Consider the following 23,630-nt stretch of genomic DNA (forward strand, 5'->3'; position numbering starts at 1 on the left):
CGGGTGCAAATCCACGGCATCTTGTGTGTTTCCCACGTGGGGTGGTTATACCGCGGATAAAACCATCAAACTCCTAAAAGCCTCATAGACCAGAGTTGAGTGCCGGTCGATACAAATACAAAGAACATTATTTTATTTCTTTATCATTCCCTTGTGTTGTATACGAGTCTGTATGGGGGTGCGAATTGTCCACCAGTCGATTGAGCAGCAGTTTCGCAAAGACTTTGCCTGTTATGCTCAACAACGAGATTTCGCGGTCGTTTCCACAATCTGAGCGATCGCCTTTTCCTTTGAACAAAGTGAATTGTTGTGTTGCTCGTTGAAATCGTTGCAGCTCTTCAGGAATCCAGATTTTCTGGTTCGGGCCAGCTGCGCGAGGCCTCCAGTGGCCACACATTATTTTGGTCCGGACTACCCGAAGGACAATGCCGGGAAGCGGGGGTAGCCTTCGCTATTCGCGACGACATCGCCAAAAAAATGATATCGATACCTGTTGCCGTTAACGAACGCTTTATCGACATGTGGCTTCCTCTCCTCTCTGGGAACGCTACTGTCATATCAGCCTACGCACCAACGCTACAGGGAACGGCAGAAGCAAAGGAGACCTTTTATCAGACTTTATCCTCGATCCTCACCAATATTCCTGAATCAGACCAAATAGTCCTCCTTGGGGATTTCAATGCCAGGGTTGGGAGAGACCATGCTGCCTGGAAACACGTTATTGGTCTCCATGGTATTGGAAATGTGAATGCGAATGGCAACCTCCTTCTCAAAACATGTGCAAAATTTGGACTGGCAATCACGAACACCATGTTTCAGCAACCCGACAAGTACAAAGGAACTTGGAAGCATCCTCGGTCAAAACACTCCCACATGATAGACTGTGTGATCGTACGCCAAAAGCATCTGCAGTACACCAAGTTAACACGCGATCAGCATCTGCGTGGAGCCGAATGTTGGACAGATCACCTGCTGGTTAGGAGCAAGTTACGGCTTCGAATCGCTCGGCAACATCGTTCTACTGGTCAAAAGCGTCAGCCGAGAATCAATGTGCATCAACTGGTGACAAGCGAATCTCTCCGCATTGAGTATGTAGATAAAGTCTCAATGGAAATGTCTCAAATGGTGGACTCGTCATGGTCAAGTTTCAAGCAGACTGTCCTGAAGGCTGCGTCCGACACAATTCCATCAAAAACGAGAACACGCAATGACTGGTTTGACGAATCTAATGAATCGTTACGTGAGCTCCTGGACGCGAAAAACGCTGCCCTCCAGAAAGCACTGTCGACCGGCAGTTGTGCTGATAGACAGCAGTTCCGAACTCTTCGTAGTGATGCAACCAAATGCATCCGTAAGCTGAAAGATATTTGGTGGGCCGAGAAAGCAAACGAGATCCAAGGGTACGCAGAGCGAAAGGAGTACCACAACTTTTTATCCGGTCTGAAAATGGTTTACGGACCGAAACGAAACGGTACTTTCCCGATGAAGACCCTGGACGGTGAACTACTTACTGACGAATCGCTAATCCTCGCACGCTGGCGAAGCCACTTCTCCGACCTTCTGAACAGATCATCGATAGTTCATGATTCGGTGATCAACGAAATCGATCAGCGTCTAGTTCAGGACCACCTGGCACATCCACCAACACCAGATGAAATCGCAAAAGCTGTGAAACAGGTCAAATGTGGAAAAGCCCCTGGTTCGGACAGTATTCCGATCGAGCTGTTGAAGTATGGAGGCCACGATCTGGTTATAGCGTTGTCGATGTAGTTCAATGAAATTTGGGAGGCCGGGGATGTTCCTCAAGAATGGCGTGACACAAAATTAATCACTTTGTTCAAAGGAAAGGGCGATCACTCAGATTGTGGAAACCACCGCGGAATCTCGTTGTTGAGCATAACAGGCAAAGTCTTCGTGAAACTGCTGCTCAAATGACTGGTGGACAATATCAGTGAGGCAACGCTTCCGGAATCACAGTCCGGTTTCCGTTCAAATAGAAGCACAATTGATATGGTGTTCGCAGCGAGGCAAATCCAGGAAAAAGCAATGGAACGAAACCAGGATTTGTACATGGTCTTTGTCGACCTGACGAAGGCCTTCGACATGGTGAACAGACATGTACTCTGGAAACTTCTTGCTCGCTATGGATGTCCAGACCATTTCATCAAGTTGCTGTGGAGTTTTCATGACAAAATGACAGGCAAAGTGGCGGTTTCCGGGAATGAGACGGATGTATTCAGCATTACGGCGGGAGTAAAACAAGGCTTTGTGCTTGCGCCAACCATGTTTGGGCTCTATCTAGTGGCAGCTATCGAGCGTGCCTCGAACGATCTGGAGCCTGGCGTACACGTCCGTTCTCGTGCTGACGGAAACCTCTACAACCTGCGACGTCTAAAAGCCTACACAAAGACCAAGACCTTGGTAATACGTGACCTGCTGTTTGCCGATGATACAGCCATGATTGCCCACACACAAGAGGAAATGCAGCGTATCGTTGACCGTTTTGCTGAGGCCAGGGAGGCGTTTGGTCTGGTTATCAGTTTGCAAAAGACCTTGATTTTGTATCAACCAGCGCCGGGAAGCCCGTACGTTGAACCAGCAATTACGATCGGTGATCACGTATTGTCAGTCACCAAAGAATTCACGTACCTGGGCACGTGCTTATCGAATACCACAACCATGGACAAGGAAATAAACCAAAGAATCCGCAAAGCGAGTGTTTCGTTTGCCCGACTCCACATCAGAGTCTGGAAAGAACGTGGGCTCAAAGTGAACACAAAATTGGCCGTGTACAAAGCAGTTGTCATCCCCTCTCTCCTGTACGGAGCCGAATCTTGGAAATGCTATGCACGCCACCTTCGCAGACTGGATAGCTTTCACTCCCGATGCCTACGACAAATTCTAGGCATCCATTGGTCCGATCTCATGCCGGATACGGAAGTACTCGAGCGAGCTGAAATGCAATCCATCACATGCACCCTGAAAAAGGCCCAGCTCCGTTGGGTCGGCCATGTGTTGAGGATGGACGCAGACAGGATCCCACGTTTTATTTTCATGGGAGAACTGCACGAAGGAGAGAGATCAGTGGGCCGGCCCAAACTGCGTTTCAAGGATACACTGCGTGTACATCTGAAAGAATGTGACATCCCGCTCGACAATTTACAAGCTCTGTCCAGTGATCGACCGAAATGGCGTAGCTTGATCCATACACGATGCGACTCCGCGGAAAAGTGTCATGTCGATGCTGCCAAAGAAGCCCGCAGAAAACGTAAGAAACGCGAGCGGCAACCGGTGCCTGCCGACTCGAAATGGATTTGTACAACTTGTGGACGCCGATGCAAATCGGCACTCGGACTGTATTGCCACAAGCGGGTTCACAATAATTGAACACCAACGCCATAACGGCGGGGCGACATGATGATGATGGGGGTGCTCCATTTCGGATATTAGTTTTATCATGTATTTTCTTGTTTGCTGGCATTTATTTTCATTAAACCTGTTTATTTGTTGCAATTTGAATTCCGTGTCGGTTGAATTTAATATCACAGGGTCGAATACGTTCACCGGTGGGACCCGTGAAGGTAAGTTCGTCAATCTCCTTTCCCTCGCGTGTAAAGAACACTGTCATTTTTGACTGAACGCCTCAGAGTTAAAGCTCGTTCGGCTATCTGTTTCCTTGGAGGATTTTAATCCCTAGGAACACTACAATAACATGTTTGTTTTTGTAGGTTTTTTTTGGATACATGAACGAGGCTCCTTTAAGAGCAAACATTAATCACAAAACAAAAACGGACACACAAAATATACAATAAAGGGAGCGGCAGACAAGATGGGGAGAGAGAGGGAAGCACACAAGCACAACAGCAGAGAACAGGGACATCGGAAGATCTGTGGGAGGGAGAGGGCTTGGGGGAGGAGGCATGGGGGGAGGGGGAGGGGAAGTATAAAACACATGGAAACTGCTAGGACTTCCAGGAAAGAAGTTGGTATTTCAATAAAGTGGATCTGGGGTGAATTAACGGGGGTAGAAAAGATCAAGGTTTTGGATGGGGGAAGATAAGAGATGGTGGTGAACAGCTGTTTTAAAGACCTGGAGGGAGGCGTGGGATTGAAGAGATTGAGAGAGTTTGTTCCAGACGCGGGAGTAAAGAGGAATGAAAGAGTGAAGGTGAGCAGAGAGTCTTGAATTTGGCAATTTCAACATAAGAGGGTTGCTGGCAGATATTGTGCGACCTGTAGGGATATTTGGGGGACAGAGCACAGATAGAGCTGGGGAAGCTAGGCTGGATAGGAGTTGGTAGAAGACAGAAAGACCACCAACTTCAACCTGCCTGCGGTGAATGAGTGAAATGCCCTCACAATCAGCTTCATCGCGGGAGATTCCAATGATTCTCAAAGCTTTGGTTTCAACAGCGTGAAGCCGAGCTAGGTGTGATGCAGGAGCACCAGCCTAGAGGGTAGAGCAGTATTCCATTGATCTGCGGATGAAAGCCTTGTATGTGGTGAGGAGCTCAGGTGTGCCAAGGAAGGATTTCGCATGACGGAGGATGCCCAGTCGGCGACTGGCTTTGGAGGCCAGCTTGGAAATGTGGTTTTCCCAGGAAAGATCATGGCAGATAGTGAGACCCAAAAGCTGTAGTGACAGAACTTCTTGGAGAGGATTGTTGAGCAAGTATATGGGAGGGTTTTCTAGTCGGTCTTTTCGGAGAGACATAGTGAGAGTGTGAGATTTGTCAGGATTGAAAGACATGTTCCACTTGTTTGACCAGCCTGTGATTTTTTCCAGGTCTGCAGAGAGTGAGGAGGCTGCAGTCTGCCGAACAGAGGGATGGGAAATGGAGCGGCAGAGAGTGGAGTCATCAGCAAAGAGATAGAGAGGATTTTCCCGAAAGTCGGAGAGATCATTGATGAAGACCAGAAAAAGCACAGGGCCCAGAACACTGCCTTGGGGAACTCCAGCCTGAACAGGAAGGGGAGATGAGAGAAATCCATTCAGGGCCACACATTGACTACGACTAGAGAGGCAGTCCGCAAGGCATGCGTGGGAGATTTCCATGGATACCATAAGAGGAGAGTTTGGTGAGCAGAGCGGGTGCCAGGCCGTTTGGTGAGCAGAGTGGGTGCCAAGCCGTATCGAAGGCATGTGATATGGCAAGGGAGACAGCTCTGATTTCCTGTTTGGCATTGAGGACCTCCATCCATTGTTGAGACAGCAGAAGCAGCATGTCCAGAGTAGAATGACCTGGTCTGAATCCAAATTGATGATCAGAGATAAAGCCATTGGCGAAGAGGAAGGATTTTATATCCGAAGCCATGATGGATTCCATGACTTTGCTGATAATTGGGAGTCGCCTGATTCGTCTGTAGTTGCAAGGATCTGTTTTTGCACTTTTTTTGTGTAAAGCGATAATGTTGACTGATTTCCGAACTGATGGCAGATGACCTTGAGCAAAAGAGAGGGTGAAGAGAATAGAGAGAGGGTGTGAAAGAGCAGCAGAGCAGGATTTTAGGACCTGTGGGCTAATGCCGTCTGATCCAGTTGCAGAATCAGAGTCGAGGTTTGACAGAAACTTTTCCACCTTGTCAGGAGAGAAGGACACAGAGTCCTGGAGCAGCTGGGGTTGCCTGGGTAAGGTGGGTACAGAGAGAGATGGGTTTGTGACACAAGATAAGGTAGATGTCCTCTCAGTGGTAACATGGTAGATGTCCTCTCAGTTATTTAACACCGTTTCCTCCAATCATTGTTTTTTAAAAATCTTCTGGTTTGACCCATGTGACCCCAAAGTTCCCACTCCCGGGGGAATAAACCTGGAGTCAAATCTAAAAAATCGTAGGTTTCATCTCACAAAGTTTCATTTCAAAAAGTTTTAAAATGTGCCCGGAAATGCATTTTTCAGTATTTGACCTTTTGACCCCACCCTGGTGTTCGGGACCAAATATGATACTGCTCTCACACCTTAGTGCCATGTCGTGATTATAACTACCAAGTTTGGTGAATTTCTGCGCAACAGTTTAGGGTGGGATAGCATGACGGCTGGACAGACGCACAGAGACCGACAGACAGGACCAGAACCAATATTACAATATCCCCCTGTTTTTTTTTTTTTGTTATTTTAATTGTGGGGATAAAAATCCAGGCTCAATGTATTCATCTTTTGTTCCTCTTTTCTCTGGTTGTTGGAACTGCCTACCAGAGGCTGTTCAATCACACTCTTCCCTCAAGGACTTCGAGCAGGTGGTGCACCATCATCTCGTATCATTCCCCATCCCCACATGTGATCTTTTCTACCCCAGTTAATCTTTCCCAACCAAACCACACTACTTTCAGATTTCCTCCTCTCCTCTCTCATCCCCTTGTTTGTTGTGCCCACCTTTGGTCCTACTGCCCCACTGTCAGTTCATTACATTTTACCCGCTGTTTCCTTGCTCTTCCATGAGGCAAGATTTTGTATAAAAAATAATTGGGTAATCATAATAACAATAAAAATCTTTAGAAATTTTATTATCAGAGAGAGAAGAAAAGAAGCAGACAGGAAACCTCATCTTCTTTTAGATGTCATTGTTATAAGATAAGCTTTAATATGGCACAATTAATTACATATATTATTTTATTTATTAAATAAAAAAGTATTTATTAAGTATAATATACAGTCACGTGAAAAAGTAAGTACACCCCATGTAAAGTTTTGACTTTTTCAACATATTTCAACATACAGCTATTTGATCTTCATTTCAACAATATTGATAGATAAAGGTGATATAATATAACAAATATCATGAAACATTTACATTTTGTAGTCCATTGTATAAGCCTAGGTCACACATAGGCGGATTTGTCGGCGACTACTGGCGACTGAAAAAATCGCCACCACCCGCCGACAATCGTAATGAAACCGTAATGGACGGTCGCCTGTAGTCGTGGTTATCCTCCCCAGGTCGGCTGCAGTCGGCAAGAGTCGCAAAGGGGCCAAAAAGTTTTTAAAATGTTTAAAAACGGCGCGCTCAGTCGCAATCGAAAAAAATCCGCCATGCTGTCGTGATGGAACCGCCATGCTGTCGTCGGTATCCGTAATAAGAGCGTAAAGCGGCCGCAACCCAGTCGCTCATAGTCTTCCGCAATCACCCCAGCATCGCCCCACCAGCTAGCACGGCAGAGATGCGAATGCCATACGGCCTTCCTGCGGCATCTTCCCGACTACGGGCCGACACTGTTGCGGCTGCATATCGACTACAGAAGAACTGCCACGTCTCCCCTGCGGCTATGGGAGACTGACGACGACAGCAGTAGGACTACTGGCGGCCGAGTTACGGCCATTGGCGACAGAGATACGACTGCCTGGAGACTGCATTACGACATACCACGATTCCATGGCAAGACAGGATGGTGTGAGGGTCTCCGTGGAGTGAGGTCCTGTGGTGCCGACAAGGATATGGCTTTATTGTTTGGACTTGGGACTTTTGGGAACTTTATTTTTGGGACTTTGGTCCTTTGGAAACTTTATTTATGGGACTTGGGACCAGTGGAAATAATTTGTTGGACTTTATTTCCATTCTCTCTCCCTGCAGAAAAGTTTGATTATTACATTACAATGATACATCTTTATTAACTTTCTTATTGTACATCAAACATCTTTATGCTTCATGTCATACATCATTGAAATGAATAAAGTGAAATCTAAAATAGAGAAATAAAGATTTAAAAAGTTGTGTGAATCGTCTCCAATCGCCGGCGGTCTTATTGCAGTCTTGCGGACGTCGGAGTAAACCGCCACCCGGCCCCAATGCAGTCGCCGCGATCCGCCATCGGTCGTAATCTAGCCGCCAGACTGTCGCCACGCTGCCGCCATGCATCCGCAATGCAGTCGTCGTCCATCTTCAACAGTCGCCATCCCACTCGGGGCGTCGTCGCAATGCAGTCGCAATGTGGCCGCCTGCAGTCGCCATACTGCCGCCTGACCATATTTGACCGCCCGAAATCGCCAGTAGTCGCCGAAAAATCTTGATCGCCGGCAGTCGCCAGTAGTCGCCAAAATATCTGCCTATGTGTGACTTAGGCTATAATTTAAATAAACATAAATGCAAATTTCGCATGTGGAAAAGGTAAGTACACCCCGTCATTTATCACTACTTCAAATACATAAAATTAGAATCAGGTGCACCAGCTCAGGTGCAAATGATTAGAACATCGTTAGAGAGGATCTTGGAGGAACCTGTCTTATTTAAACCTCAGACATTTCGTTTGGTTTGCTCTTTGTTGTTGAAGTGTGCGGTGTCATCATACCTAGATCAAAAGAGCTCTCTGAGGCCTTCAGAAAGAAGGTTATAGATGCCTACAAGTCTGGGAAAGGATTTAAAAAAGATCTCCAAACAATTTGAAATCAATCATTCGACTGTCCGTAAGATCATCTACAAGTGGTGAAGATTCCAAACAACTGCCAACTTGTTCAGGCCAGGCCGCCCCAGCAAGTCCAGCCCGAGAGCAGACCGCAAGATGCTGAAAGAAGTCTCTAAGAACCCCAGAATATCATCACGGGACCTACAGGTAGCTTTTGCCACTGTTGATGTCAAAGTTCACGAGTCTACCATTAGAAAGAGGCTGCACAAATTTGATCTACAGGGGAGGTGTGCCAGCAGGAAACATTTGCTGTCTCGAAAGAACATCAGGGCAAGAATAAAGTTTGCCAATGAACACCGAGGCAAAGACCAGCACTTCTGGAACAATGTGCTCTGGACAGATGAGTCAAAGGTAGAGCTATTTGGCCACAGTACCAGAAGACATGTTTGGTGAAAACCAAAGACAGCATTTGACCACAAGAACCTGATGCCAACTGTAAAGCATGGTGGTGGAAATATTATGGTTTGGGGCAGCTTTGCTGCATCAAGGCCTGGGCAGCTCACCATCATAGAATCCACTATGAAATCTTCATTGTACCAGAGGGTGCTTGAGGATAATGTGAGGCCATCTGTCGGAAAGTTGAAGCTCAACCGAAGGTGGACCTTGCAACATGACAATGACCCTAAACATACCAGTAAATCCACCAAGGAATGGCTGAAAAGAAAGAAATGGAGGGTTCTGGAATGGCCAAGTCAAAGCCCGGATCTAAATCCCATCGAGATGTTGTGGGGGGATTTGAAACGAGCTGTGCATGCAAGAAACCCCTCAAACATCGCACAGCTGAAAGAATTCTGCATGGAGGAGTGGGCAAAAATTTCTCCCAGTCGATGTCAGAGACTGGTAGACAGTTATAAGAAACACCTACTTGAGGTTGTTTCTGCCAAAGGGGGCAATACCACCGATTAGAGCCAAGGGTGTACTTACGTTTTCCACACGAGAAATTTGCATTCATGTTTATTTAAATTATACAATGGACTACAAAATGTAAATGTTTCATGATATTGGTTATATTATATCACCTTTATCTATCAATATTGTTGAAATTAAGATCAAATAGCTGTATGTTGAAATGTGTTGAAAAAGTCAAAACTTTACATGGGGTGTACTTACTTTTTCATGTGACTGTATGCATTTGTGAGGGCAAAATTGAAGAGTAAACATTGTGAGTTTCGTCTCACGTTCAAAAGCTTCTTTTAAATGCCTTTGTCGTTCCATTTGTTTCACTATGTTGTACTGTACTTGTTTGTGTATTAAAGGAAGTGAAGGCAATTAGTGTTTCTCTGCAAATTCATCGTTTTCAGTCACTTTGGCCTTTGGCTATCTCGTCACAAAATCAGCCTCAGTCACCACACTGACCATCTCCACACCAGCACGAATAATGTCGGCCCAATATGTTTCAAATTCAACAAAGCGATAAGAACCTTAACCTGAACCATAATACTCAATTATAACAACATTAACAACAACAACAACAACAACACCATGAAGCGATAAACTTCCACGAAGCATGTGATGGGCCACAACTAACAATTATTTTACTCCAAATATAGGGGAGTAGGATGGAGCAAAAGGGCGGAGGATGAGGGTGGAGGATGAGGATGGAGATGAGGGAAGAGGATGTGGGAAGAGGATGAGGATGGTGGCTGGGGATGGAGGATGAGGGTGGAGGATGAGGATAGAGGATGAGGGTGGAGGATGAGGGTGGACGATGAGGATGGGGGATGAGGGTGGAGCATGATGATGAGGGAAGTGTATAATAGCAGGGTGGGATGAGGGTGGAGGATGAGGGTGGAGGATGAGAGTGAAGGATGAGAATGAAGAAATGTAGGATGAGGATGGTGAATGAGAGTGGAGAGTGACAGCAAGTTGGGGATGAGGGTGGAGGATGATAGTGGAGGATGAGAGTGGAGGCTGAGAGTGGAGGATGAGGGTGGAGGACGATAGTGGAGGATGAGGGTGGAGGATGAGAGTGGAGGATGAGAGTGGAGGATGAGAGTGGGGGATGATAGTGGAGGATGAGGGTGGAGGCTGAGAGTGGAGGATGATGGTGGAGGACGATAGTGGAGGATGAGGGTGCAGGATGAGAATGGTGAATTAGAGTGGAGAGTGACAGCAAGTTGGGGGTGAGGGTGGAGGATGATCGTGGAGGATGAGAGTGGAGGATGAGGGTGGAGGACAATAGTGGCGGATGAGGGTGGAGGATGAGAGTGAAGGAGTGCAGGATGAGGGTGGAGGATGATAGTGGAGGATGATAGTGGAAGATGAGAGTGGAGGATGAGGGTGGATGATGAGGGTGGAGGATGATAGTGGAGGATGATAGTGGAAGATGAGAGTGGAGGATGAGGGTGGATGATGAGGGTAGAGGATGAGGGTGGAGGATGAGTGTGGAGCATGATGATGATGGAAGTGTATAATGGCAGGGTGGGATGAGGGTGGAGGATGAGAGTGGAGGATGAGAGTGAAGGATGAGAAGGAAGAAATGTAGGATGAGGATGGTGAATGAGAGTGGAGAGTGACAGCAAGTTGGGGATGACGGTGGATGATGAGAGTGGAGGATGAGAGTGGAAGCTGAGAGTGGAGGTTGAGGGTGGAGGACGATAGTGGAGGATGAGGGTGGAGGACGAGAGTGGAGGAGTGTAGGATGAGGATGGTAAATGAGAGTGGAGAGTGACAGCAAGTTGGAGATGACGGTGGAGGATGAGAATGTAGGATGATAGTGGAGGATGAGAGTGGAGGATGAGGGTGGAGGATGAGATTGAAGGAGTGTAGGATGAGGATGGTGAATGAGAGTGGAGAGTGACAGCAAGTTGGGGATGAGGGTTTAGGATAACTGTGAAGGATGATAGTGGAGGATGAGAGTGGAGGATTAGAGTGGAGGAAGAGAGTGGAGGATGAGAGTGGAGGATGAGAGTGGAGGATGAGAGTGGAGGATGAGAGTGGAGGATGAGAGTGGAGGATGAGAGTGGAGGATGAGAGTGGAGGATGAGGGTGGAAGATGATAGTGAAGGATGATAGTGGAGGATGAGAGTGGAGGATGAGGGTGGAGATGATAGTGAAGGATGAGAGTGGAGGATGAGAGTGGAGGATGAGAGTGGAGGATGAGAGTGGAGGATGAGGGTGGAGGATGATAGTGAAGGATGATAGTGAAGGATGATAGTGGAGGATGATGGTGGAGGATGAGAGTGAAGGATGAGAGTGAAGGATGATAGTGGAGGATGAGAGTGGAGGATGAGAGTGGAGGATGAGGGTGGAGGACGATAGTGGAGGATGAGGGTGGAGGACGAGAGTGGAGGATGATAGTGGAGGATGATAGTGGAGGATGATAGTGGAGGATGATTTTGGAGGATGATCGTGGAGAATGAGGGTGGAGGACGAGACTGAAGGATGAGAGTGGAGGATGAGAGTGGAGGATGAGAGTGGAGAATGAGGGTGAAGGACGAGAGTGAAGGATGAGAGTGGAGGATGAGAGTGGAGGATGAGAGCGAAGGATGAGAGTGAAGGATGAGAGTGAAGGATGAGAGTGAAGGATGAGAGTGAAGGATGAGAGTGGAGGATGATAGTGGAGGATGATAGTGGAGGATGATAGTGGAGGATGATAGTGGAGGATGATAGTGGAGGATGATAGTGGAGAATGAGGGTGGAGGACGAGAGTGAAGGAGTGTAGGATGAGGATGGTGAATGAGAGTGAAGGAGTGTAGGATGAGGATGGTGAATGAGAGTGGAGAGTGACATCAAGTTGGGGATGAGGGTGGAGGATGAGGATGGAGAATGTGGGCAGGCAAGGCTGGGGGAGAAGGGGGGATGGTGGTGGCTATTGACGTGATGGTGGAACTTGAAATGGAAATTAATAAATAATGAATACTTTTCCTGAACAGAAAGAATTAACATTGTCCTATTAAAATTGAATTTTGATATGTAGTACATTATAGACTAATGTGTCCTATAAAACTTACCTGTGTCATCATGCACTCTTCCCAATTCGGTGGTGCCAATGACGGCAAGGAGAGCAACCACAATGGCGGTCATGAAGAGAAATAGCAATATTAAATTCACCTCCAGGGAACTCAGTTTCCTGACTTTGAGCATCTGCTGAAACAAACTTCTAAGTCAATATTGTCTCCGCTCCAAGCTCAGAACTTTCACCCACTCTTTCCCCATCCTCGAATAATCGCCATTGTTAATCGATAACTATTTAATTCGGCACTCTGAATACCATTCTGAGTCGAACAAACTTAAAAACTTATTGTACACAGAACGATCTACGTACCACGGTAATGCAGGTAGACACTTTTGGTGTGAATGTACTTCATGAAGGGATCGTAGGTGATGTGAAAATTTACAATGTACAAGGGTTGATTTTCTCGGAGTTTGAGTGATGTAATAAATCAGTGACTGACAATAATTAAACTGTTTTACGTTATCTTTCTAATTCAACCTTTGGACTGAACAACACCACCATCCCTCCCCCTCCATCGTACAGACCGAATGATCAACCTTTGGACCTCTGTGGAGCCCTCGCACTTTGTGAATAATTTAACATGTTTGTGGATCCACAGTTGGCTCTCGTTGTTTAAAATCGCTTCCCATGAAGGTATTTTGTTAAGGTCACCATGTAGACCATTTGTGCCACTTTGGAAATTGGCAATTTTACCCTCAATAGGTAACCTGGGGTTTTGAGGACCACTAGGCAAGCTGAGTTTTATTCAAAAAAAGAAAGAAAAGGACATTTTTTCCCCCCCAAAGACGTATTTATTTTACAATAATAAAAGTTATGAATACTGATACTGTCGGTCATTGTGGGTGGTATGAGGAATATATCTGTGTAATATGAAAGCCAATTCTTGAAGGATTTCTTTAAATATCGTCTACCCGAGCCAAATTACCGAGATTATTGCCATAGCAACAGAATTCTGCAAGTGACAGCAGTGATATAATCAGCTGGAAATAATGTCATGAGGAATAGATATCTGCAATATGAAAGCTAAATGGTCAAAGGTTTTTGAATTATCGCGTACGCAAAATTGCATGGACAGATATGATCGGGCGGGCGGTTGGTCGGTCCGTCATTCGGATGGAGCTCATTTTAATGTGCACTGTTTCTGACCTTGTCAGAGGGGCAGAGGACAACTAAAGAGTTCATAAAACACCTTACCCCGTGGGTCGTGACAAAGGCGTTTTAAATAAGCTTCTGCTCTTGATAAAAAGGACATGGGAAGGGTCTTTTGAACCCTTGATGTGCATTTCCGAACACAATCTACATTTGTTTTGTTCGTGAACAATGTCTTTTTCCAACTCTCTTTTTCAGACTTTTTCACACTGTGTTTTCACACTCTCACAAACTCTCTCCGAAAATACCGGCTGTAAAAACCCTCCCATCTACTTTCTCAACAATCCTCTCGAAGAAGTTCTGTCACTCAAGCTTTTGGGTCTCACTATCTGCCATGATATTTCCTGGGAAAACCACATTTCAAATCTGGCCTCCAAAGCCAGTCGCCGACTGGGCATCCTCCGTCGTGCGAAGTCCTTCCTTGGCACCTCTGAGCTCCTCAACACTTACAAAGCTTTCATCTGCATCTTGATGGAATACTGCTCTCCCCTCTGGGCTGGTGCTCCTGCCTCACCCCGAGCTCAGCTTCACCCTGTAGAAAACAAAGCTTTCAGAATCATTGGGATCTCCCACGATGAAGGTGATTCTGAGGGCCTTTCACTCTCCCACCGCAGTCAGATGGTGGTCTTTGTCTTCTACCGACTCCCCTAAAAAAAAGTGTTAGCGTTATGTGTTAGCTGTTTAGTTGTAACAAAGAAGTGTCTATGTGTTAGCTCTTACACGAGCTTCAGCCCAGTAGAAAAAATATGAAAAGAAAATAGACATTGAATGGAAGGCATAATGGTACCCCAATGCAATATGCCACCATATTTGTCAGATTCTCAAACAGTTATTCTGCCCTCAGGGCATAACGGCATGAATGCTGGTTCTCATAGGTTTTGTCATAGTTATTCTGACCTCAGGGCATTAATATTTTTTTTCCAAGTCCTGCTAAAAAAAACCCTCACACCGGCCTTACGGGGTCGTTACGACGTTTACGGCGAAAAAATCGTGCACAACCGGGAGCATTCCTTGTGGCACCTGGGACATCCTCAATGCTTCCTGGAGCATTCGTATGGATCCTTAAGCGTCCGGGAGGGGTCGCAATTTCTTACGAGAGTTTTGGTCCAGACCAAAACTCTCGGAAGACAATTACGGCAGTGCTACGGAAATCTAGACCGCAACGCTTCCCCAACGCCTCCTCAACGCTTCCGCAACTGCCGTAACACCACCGTAAGACTCCGTAAGGCCATCTTAACCATCCGCAAGGATTCTCCCTCTCCTTGGACTCTCTGGCCAGCGGGTGCTCCGTCCATGGCTCTCCTGGATAGGTCTTTCCCCCTTGGAAGTCAGCAGCAGAATGAGGGGAGAGCGGGGGGGCCCCCGTTTTTATATTCTGGGCCGGGAACCGTAAGGAACCACAAGCAAACGTAGAGGCACCGTATCTCCGCCGTGTATATCCGCAACGAAGCCGTAGCAGTCCGTACTAAACCGTAATAAACCGCTGTGAATCTGTCACGGTCAAGCAAAATCCTCTCCCGGGTGTTCACGATTTTGCTCAAAAAATCGCAACGCTACCGTAGAAAGAACATCCGTGGACGTCCATGGACGTCCGTAAAAACCATTTTTTGGTGTGAGGTACCCTTTAACGGAATGTTTATTGAAAGTGACAAAAAGGTGACTTATATTGTTCAAGTATATAATTCAATTGAAATAAAATGAAGATTTTATACGGTGTAGAAAAAAATTGAGAAGTTTACTGTAGTTGATGTAACGTCTTTAACATCACCTTACTTACCCCATCACAGTAGTTCTTTGTGCCCGTCTGTGTCCTTTATGACGGACCTATAAACAGTAAGGTTCCTGTTTGGAATGAGTTTCTGCCAGACAATTTTGTTTGACTACCAGACAGGCAGACAGAGTTTTAACATTTTTTAAAATCTTCGCCCCTCTCTGCGCATGCGCAACTGGGACAAATTCTAGCAAAAGTACTGCTAAACTGCAGATTCGTTTTTTGTTTCATGTTCTGATTAATGTTGAAAATATAACATTAAAATTAAATTGAGGTATTCCTCGATCATATAATGACGTTTATAAACAGACAGAGACAGACAGACAGACAGAAGTAAGTGAACCAATTGCGTAACCCCACTTTTCACTTTGCATAAGCGGGGTAACAACCAGTACACTTGGCACGGGACATCACAAAGTCCATCTCAACTTGCTTTTCTCTTTCTTCTGTCCTCCCCCACTCTCCTGCCCCATTTATGTATTCTCGTTGACAGAACGTTAAATAAAGTCCCTACCTCTACAAACAGCTCGTACTTGCTACAACAGTGAACAGGTACTGACATCAGTTTGGTGGATGTTCCGGCCGGTAGCTGTTGGGCTTTTGTTTGGTTGCTCTGTTTGAGCATGTACCAAGTACAAGTTTTGGATAAAAACGGATACAGTAAGACCCAGATTTAAATTTTCCCTTTTTATGTTGTTTCGCAAATATATTAATTTTTATGTCGAGCACTGATCTCTATATTAAATGGATAAGGTGCCAAACGTCAATTGGTCATGAAGCCACCATCCGCCATATTCCATCTCCCACAAGACAGGAAATCTCATTTGCAGCAATACGAATATTTGCTTCAAGGTGCATATTTCCTACGAAAATTCCATATTCGTATTTGATTTTTCTCCCATCTCACTTGATTTTATTCCATTCGCGGGTTGTAAAAAAGCATTATTATAGTATTTATGAAATGCCATAGTGTGCTGCTTATGGTTGTAAAGAAAACCACAACTGTGATAAAAGGAGAAGTGGCATCACATTTCATCAGTAAGCCAGCTGGTAGCGTCCAGAGATCCAGCGTGTGGGAACTTATGGGAGAGCACAGATGGCAGACAAATGGCTTCAAAAAAGGAACTTACCTTCCTATGCAGTTAGTATAGAGATGAGTGGGGTGGAGTCAGGCAACCTTTCCAGCCAATAGGTGTAAAGCAGTAGGGTGTAGTGAAGGCAGCTGAAAACTGAGCCAAAATACGTGATATTTTCTAAGTTCAAAAAGGGCATAACTCTATGCAAAATTGATGAAACACCCCAAAACTCAAAGTTTTTCTGCAACCTATCATAATAAAGCCATTTACCAAGTTTCAGATGAATATGTTAAAGGGTAAGGGCGGAAAGTCTGGAAAACCACAGGTGGGATAGATGGACAGAAGGATGGACAGAAAGCAAACCTACAGCCCCCTCCAGTGAAACCAGGACGGGACTAAAAATGCCGATGTTCATTGATGAATGATTGGAGAAGAAGAGGTACCACTAACTTCCACCGTTATGGGAAGAGGTTTATTGCTTTTAAATGTGTCTGGTAATTTTTTTACATGTACTTGAATATACAGTAACTGTTAATATTGTTGTGGTTGTGCCATAAAGGCAGACCCCCTATAGTCAATTGCACGACAACATGTCGCCTGCATTAGTCGGTTATGTCTTATTGAATGTAAAGATTAACCCTTTCCCATTGTGTAGTAATAAAGACCAAATATGCATTGAGTTAGGCAGGATGTCAAGCCTTCGTGGCTGGGAGAAGCCATTACTAACGTGCAGGAAGGCATGGCCAGAAGCACAGGCCCACGTGACCAGTGAGGAGGCGGGAACTCCTCACCATGATGCGTCAAGCCTCAGCCAATGGGAGGCTCTGGAACATTTTGAAGGGTGTGGGCAGGTCTGATAATAGCCCACCCGGAGCGCATTATCATTCTCTTTTGCCGAGGATTTCGCTGCGCACAGGACGACCTCCTGCTCTGTTCGATCTTGCCTTGCCTGGGATTTTGCCACATGGACGACACCCTGCTCTGGACTCTCTTGTTTTAGCTCAAACGACACGTGTGTTGGACTTTGTTCTTCGTCGACACCCATCGCTTCTGCGCTGATCTTTTGCACCATCCGGCTGACCTGCAAGCTTGTCCAACCTGTGCTGAAGTTCGTCCATACAACTTCGAGGCTGCGGTTCATCCTTTGGACCTGACCTCATCGAGCCGTGAACTGCGCACACCAGACCATGTGGCCAATTGCGAGGAATCCCAGCACGTACATCGGTACGCCCTTAACCAGTGTATTTTTCCCTGTGAGTGTGTGTGTGTGTGTCAGAGTGTGAAGGCGCCAAGTCGGGGTTATTAGTAGGTAAAAGTTGGTAAGCTGTATCTTCGTCTCTGTTTCTCTGTGCCTTCTAAATAAAAGGCTGTACATTTTGTTGTTACTTTCCAACCTGTTTGGTACGTCCTTTCACCAATTGGCCTAGCATCATCCGGGACCGAATTTGGCTAGACTCAGGTCCATAAATCTTCTGGGGTAACGCCGCTTTCCACACCGTGCAAATCTGCTCAGCACCAATAAGGTGTGTGAAGGCGAGGGTTCGATCGCGCGGTTCTTCGGCACGCGCGTGCACTTTGATCCGTGCACCTTGAAGGTATTCGTGTTTCTCTGCTATTAACCGAGGGGAATCACGCAACAAAATTGTTGTCAAGAAGGGGGACTTTTGAACCCGGCCCCCGCAACAATATGAAATAGGCAAAGCCTAAAAACGAATGAAGAACTGGTGAAAACTAAATAACTGAAAATGTCTGGCAGCAAATGCAATCGACGAGGGGAAAAAGACCAACCTGTTACTGACATTGGTCAGAGCGGAGACGTTTAAAATGGCGAAGAACCTATGCAGTCTGTATGGTCCAAAAATGAAGTCTTGCGACGATTTGAGGGCCCTGTTTGCAGAAAAATCACTCCTAAATCCATCGTGATTGCCAAGCGACAAATTTTGGATGGCCAGAAAAGGTCAGTAGGCACGAGTATGTATGTGTGTATATATATATATATATGTATATATATATATATATTATATTAGCTGTAGGTGATTCTGTCTGTCTGTCTGGGGGTGTGGCTTACTCCGTTTAGAGAGTAGCTCCACCCTTTCTGGGAGAGGCTTCATATAAACAAATATCCACCATTTTATTAACTCGCATAGCTTTGAGGCCTGCTTAGTTATGCCCGTGCTGTCTTGCTCTCACAGTTTTATTTCAACTCTAATTCGATATATAATTTCATTTTTCACAGTCGCTAACAGTTTTAGACTCGGTTGAAAAAAAACGGGAATAAAATCCCATGAAAGTTTCCGTTTCTTTTGTTTAAAAAGTTTGGTTAAAAACAGAACTATTCGTTTTAGCATCACGGGTGGGTTTTTTTTGGGATACAAGATCGAGGCTCGTGTAAGAGCTAATATTAATCACAAAAAGACAAACTGACACATAAAACATGAGATAAAGGGAGTGGGAGACAAGATGGGGGGAGAGAGGGAGATTTTACAACATTTGAGAGCAGGGAGATCGGGAGATCTGTGGGAGGGAGAGGGCTTGGTGGGTGGAGGCACGGAAAGGGAGGTGGGGGTGGGAGAGGTATAAAACACGTGGACACTGCTAGGACTTCCAGGGAAGAAGTCGGAATTTCAAAAACGTTGATCTCGGGTGAATTAACGGGGGTAGAAAAGATCAAGGTTTTGGATGGGGGAAGATAAGAGATGGTGGTGAACAGCTGTTTTAAAGACCTGGAGGGAGGAGTGGGATTGAAGAGAGTGAGGGAGTTTGTTCCAGAGGCGGGAGAAAAGAGGAATGAAAGAGTGATGGTGAGCAGAAAGTCTTGATGAAGGTTTTCGTCAAATTACATCGAAATTGTATGTGTAATTTCAGAGAAGAAAGTGAATAACTATTTTGGGGATCAAACCTCGACTCACTTTGACCCCCAATAAACCCCCTTAGACACTGATTTTTTAATGCCGTGAACAAACTTTGGTACATCATGGTTGATGAAGGTTGTGGTCAAGTTTCAACGAAACATGGGTGAAATTTTGGAGAAGAAGACACCACAATGCTAATACTTCACCTGAACTATGTTCCAGGTCAGATAATCATTTAACCCAGTACTATTCCATAGTGCATAGGGGAAGATCTACAGGAAAACCTTTACTTCCGTAGACATGATGATGATGATGGAAACCAAGACTTTCAAGATAATTGGAATCTTTTGCGATGAAGTTGAGTCTCTAGAACTATCACAGAGTACCTGGGCCTATCTCCCTGTGATAGGCCCAGGGATTCAACTTCATCGTAGAAGATTCCAATTATGGCCTCTGTTTTCTCCTGCCTCCTTTTTTGTCTTGCACGCTCTGCCCTTTCAATGCTTTGTTCTCACCTCTCCCCACCTCCATCAACCCCCAGGTTTCTGCAGAGGGAAAGTGATCTGCTGGGCTAGTAAACTTCTCAATATCCAGGCTCACCGCTCACCTCCACTCATTCGTTCATCTTTTTTCGATCTAAAGCTGTTCAGGATCATTGACGAGCAGGGAAAATGCAAGCGCATTGCAAAGAGACGATGCAGTCAAGCATTGGTTTTAGATAGAGCAGCTTCCAGGTAAAAAATAATAATAACGAGAAAGATGGAGACAGGAGGGCTCACATAGTGAAGTGAATGTGACAATGAAGAGAAAGACCTCAAAGACAGACCAAGAGTCCTGTGTCCTGTGCAGCACAAGTACAAGTTTCAGCTGTCATATTGCTGAAAAAGAGAGGAAGGCCAACTCCAAGCATGGAATTGTCAATAGTTCCTTCTCAGGCCTGGAACAGAAAATTATGGTTCAAATCTATAAGACTACCGTCCGAGCCACTCTTGAGTAATGCAACACATTTTCGTGTCCAATGTTCAAAAATTGACGAAGACCGTATTGAGACAGTGCAACGGAGCTTCTAGACTTCTGGCAAAACTACTTCACTTGGAATACCCAGACAGATTGAGAGCCCTGGAGCTTTAGTTCATATCCCATATACCACATGTATTTGCCCATTGTTGTTTACTCTCCCTAGTTGCCCTAGCATTAGTTGGCCACTTGCTCAGGCCAAACTACATATACAGGACATACTTGTGGTTCCACGAAAAGCCAAACAAGGTTTCCTGGAGCTCATGAGGCCCCAAAAATGTAAGTTTACAATTTCAAAGGAAAAAGCTAAAAACAAGTATGTTCGCTGCGGATGTTTTCTTTTTTATGGGAAGGGGAAGGAAGGCAACGTAATAAAAATAAGATTACTGTGCAAAACAAAAAAGGAAATGTGCAAGGCTTTTCAATCAATTGTGATGTGACAGCTAGAAGTCAGCAGAAACGTGTGGACTGTCTCACAAACTGGTGATTACGGAATTCTCTGTGGACCATCTTCTCACTCTCTATAATTCTCCGACCTGCACCCTTCCTTCCTCCCCAAATCTTCATAACCGGTATAATTCTCCATCATAAGGGAGGAATGCTGGCCAAGCAACCTGCTCCATACACAGTCAATGTCCAATTTTAGTAATTAATAGAGGTAATTCATAGACGTAGTCAGGGTCCAATAATAAGTATTTAATAGACGTACTGTCTAACTCATGTTCAAACAGTATGTAATTAAAAGACATACTCACTGGGGTCGACCAATACTTCACCGCGACGAGGGGGTTCACCTTCCACCCGTGTTCTTTTCAGTTTTGTATACAGTATATGAGTAGATATTGTTACGTGTTACCTCCCCAAACCCCGGTTATGGTGCACCTCAGAGTCTCAGGAGGGAATGCAGCAGAAAGGTTTGTTATTTTGAGTGTTCTAATAAACCATGGTAAAACCACGCCAATGCACTTGCAAAACAAAACAAGTGATTGTATTAATAACTCCCACATACACAATAACAACACTCTTAAATAAAGTACAATGAAAATGTCACTTGCATCAAATGAGCCATACCTATGATGGTACCATCATTCCCCAATGCTCTCAAAGCAATAAACTCATGATACGCCAAACGTGTGTGGAATGTAACATTCCCCAAAGTCTGTGCATGGATCCCCATGCTGGTTGAAGCTGTGCAGAACGACGAGAACAGGCAGGTATCGGCACAGCAGCAGACGATAAGTTACGAGGTGAAGGGTCGATATGGGAATTGAGCCGATATGGGAACCAACGGCGACCCACTCGATGACGTCGATATGGGAATCCTAACGCAAAACACGAAGCACCAGGTGGACAGCCACTTCGAGGACAAAATGGCGTATAGGCCTGTAATGGAGGTGCTGGCTCCCTCCAACAATAGCTCACTCTTGGTCATAAAATCTGAGATGCAGGTTTAATTGCAATCGCAATATAGGACGATGTCACGGGCAATCCCTCCTCTGGGAAGCCTCAACTCATTCGCTACCAATATCAAAAAAGTCCGCTTGCAGCCTGGATGCGACTCACAGTGCTCCCCTCTCCCTGCCGACGACCTCCTCTCTTTTTCCGTTCCGGTATGTTTGCCACGTTTTCCTTTCTCCTTCACAAACATTTATTTTTACCTTTTACTAAAGTCATCTCCATTTCACACAAAAAATCTTAATAACAATATTACCTGAAATCTAAAAATCCTACAAGTGTATATTAACAACAAAGGCAGAAGTGATGGATCCATAACAATATCAAGTGAATCGGTTGAAAATTGACGATTTATGTGACGTTGACCTTTGATGTGTTGACCTATTGACCTAAAAAAAAAATAGGCTTCCAGCTTGTGACTACCTCTACCAGGTGGTGAAGCTTTGTGAAGATCGGAGTAAAATTGCGACCTGTAGCCAATTGACAGACAGCCAGACAGGATAACAGACCAGACCAACCAACATACTTGTGAATCTTCGATTTTGCAAGTAACAAACAGACAGACGGTGGTGAAAACCTAACCCTCGCCCACCTTCGGTGGCAAAGGTGATGAAGTTGGTACAGCAGAGGGTGCTGATGGGCGCAATGCATGATGGAGATGCAGATGGAAAATAACTTCAGGATAAGAGAAGAAAGGGAACATGAGAGAGAAGAGTGTTGAGAGCAACGAAAAGAGTCAGAAGAAGAAAGTACACAATGAAAGCAACGGATGCTAAATTGATAGCGATAAAAGCAGGTGAACTGAGGCCTTGAAGATTTATCATAAACTGTTACAAGATCCTACATCATAAAGGAGTAGTATTGACCATGAACAAGTAATTAAACAAAGTTGGGCATTTGTGTAAAAATATGGTAAAAACTTTAGCATCTGCGCAATGCACATTTTCGAGGAAGAGGAGGACGATTTGAAGGAATATACCATCCCCCCTGAATTTCTCCTTTCAGGAAAATACATTATTATATCTTGCTTTTCAAATTTCACTTTCTTGAAATAATAACAACCTGTTTTTATAATGCAATTCTGGACAGAGAAATACAATTGTTGCAACAAATATATAATGACAACAGAGTTTATAGGATGAGTGGATAGACTGTTCATACCTTCCTCCTTCCCTCCCTACCTCAATCTCTTCCGATATATCTACCTCCTCCCCCATTCATATATCTCTCTCCTTTCCTCCATACTTCCTTTTTTTCCTCCCTACCTCCATCCCTCTCTTGCTCCTCCTCTTCCTGCCTCCTTTCTCCTCCATCCATATCTCCCCCTATCCCTGCACCCTTCCCTCTATCCCTACCTCCATCCCAACTTTCATCTTTCCCTCCATCTCTACCTCCTTCCCTGCCTACCCCACTGTCCCTCCATCTCTCCCTTCCTCCTCCTCTCCCTACCTCCTTCCCCTCCATCCCTGCATCCTTCCATGTATCCCTACGTACTTCCGAACTTTCATGTTTTCCTCCATCCATACCTCCTTCCCTGCCTACCACATTCTTCCTCCATTCAGCCATACTTCCCTCCACCCCTCTCTCAATCCCTACCCCATTTCCTCCATCCCTACCTCCTTCTTTCCATCCATCCCTACTTCCATCTTTCCCTAATTCCATCTTTCCCTCTATCCCTATGACTCCTTCCATTTTCCCTCCATCCCTACCTCCTTCAACCTCCATCCATATCTCCCTCTATCCACACTTCCACATCTCCCTCCATTCATCTCCATCTCTTTCCACATTCCTAACTCCTCCCCTCAATTCCCTATCTCCTTCCCAATCTCCCTCTCTCCTTCCTCACTCCCTCCAACCTCACCCACTCCTCCCAGAATTGAAAATCCTTGATCCTCCTTTGCCATATGATAGGTAAGAAACTGCGCTCAGCTATGCTTTATGCCTTAAAGGGTTAATG

The 23,630-nt window shown here is 45.4% G+C and overlaps 1 protein-coding gene across 2 annotated transcripts in view; it reads right to left on the reverse strand.

The window, feature by feature from the left end:
* LOC137438996 (sucrase-isomaltase, intestinal) overlaps positions 1–12,890 on the reverse strand; it is a 674,815-nt gene extending 661,925 nt beyond the window's left edge. The window contains exons 1-2 of one of the 2 annotated variants that reach the window (XM_068134544.2): positions 12,663–12,769; positions 12,349–12,481 (exon numbers count right to left, since the gene is read on the reverse strand). In XM_068134544.2, coding sequence (XP_067990645.2) covers positions 12,349–12,481 — 133 coding nt within the window. In that variant the 5' untranslated portion in view covers positions 12,663–12,769. Of the gene's footprint in view, positions 1–12,348; positions 12,482–12,662 lie in introns of both variants that reach the window. The other variant, XM_068134543.2, reaches the window with a different exon arrangement.
* Positions 12,891–23,630: the final 10,740 nt, after the last annotated feature.

This window comes from Myxine glutinosa, chromosome 13 (genome assembly GCF_964187855.1).
Source record: "Myxine glutinosa chromosome 13, kmMyxGlut1.1, whole genome shotgun sequence".
Classification (NCBI taxonomy): Eukaryota; Metazoa; Chordata; class Myxini; order Myxiniformes; family Myxinidae; genus Myxine; species Myxine glutinosa.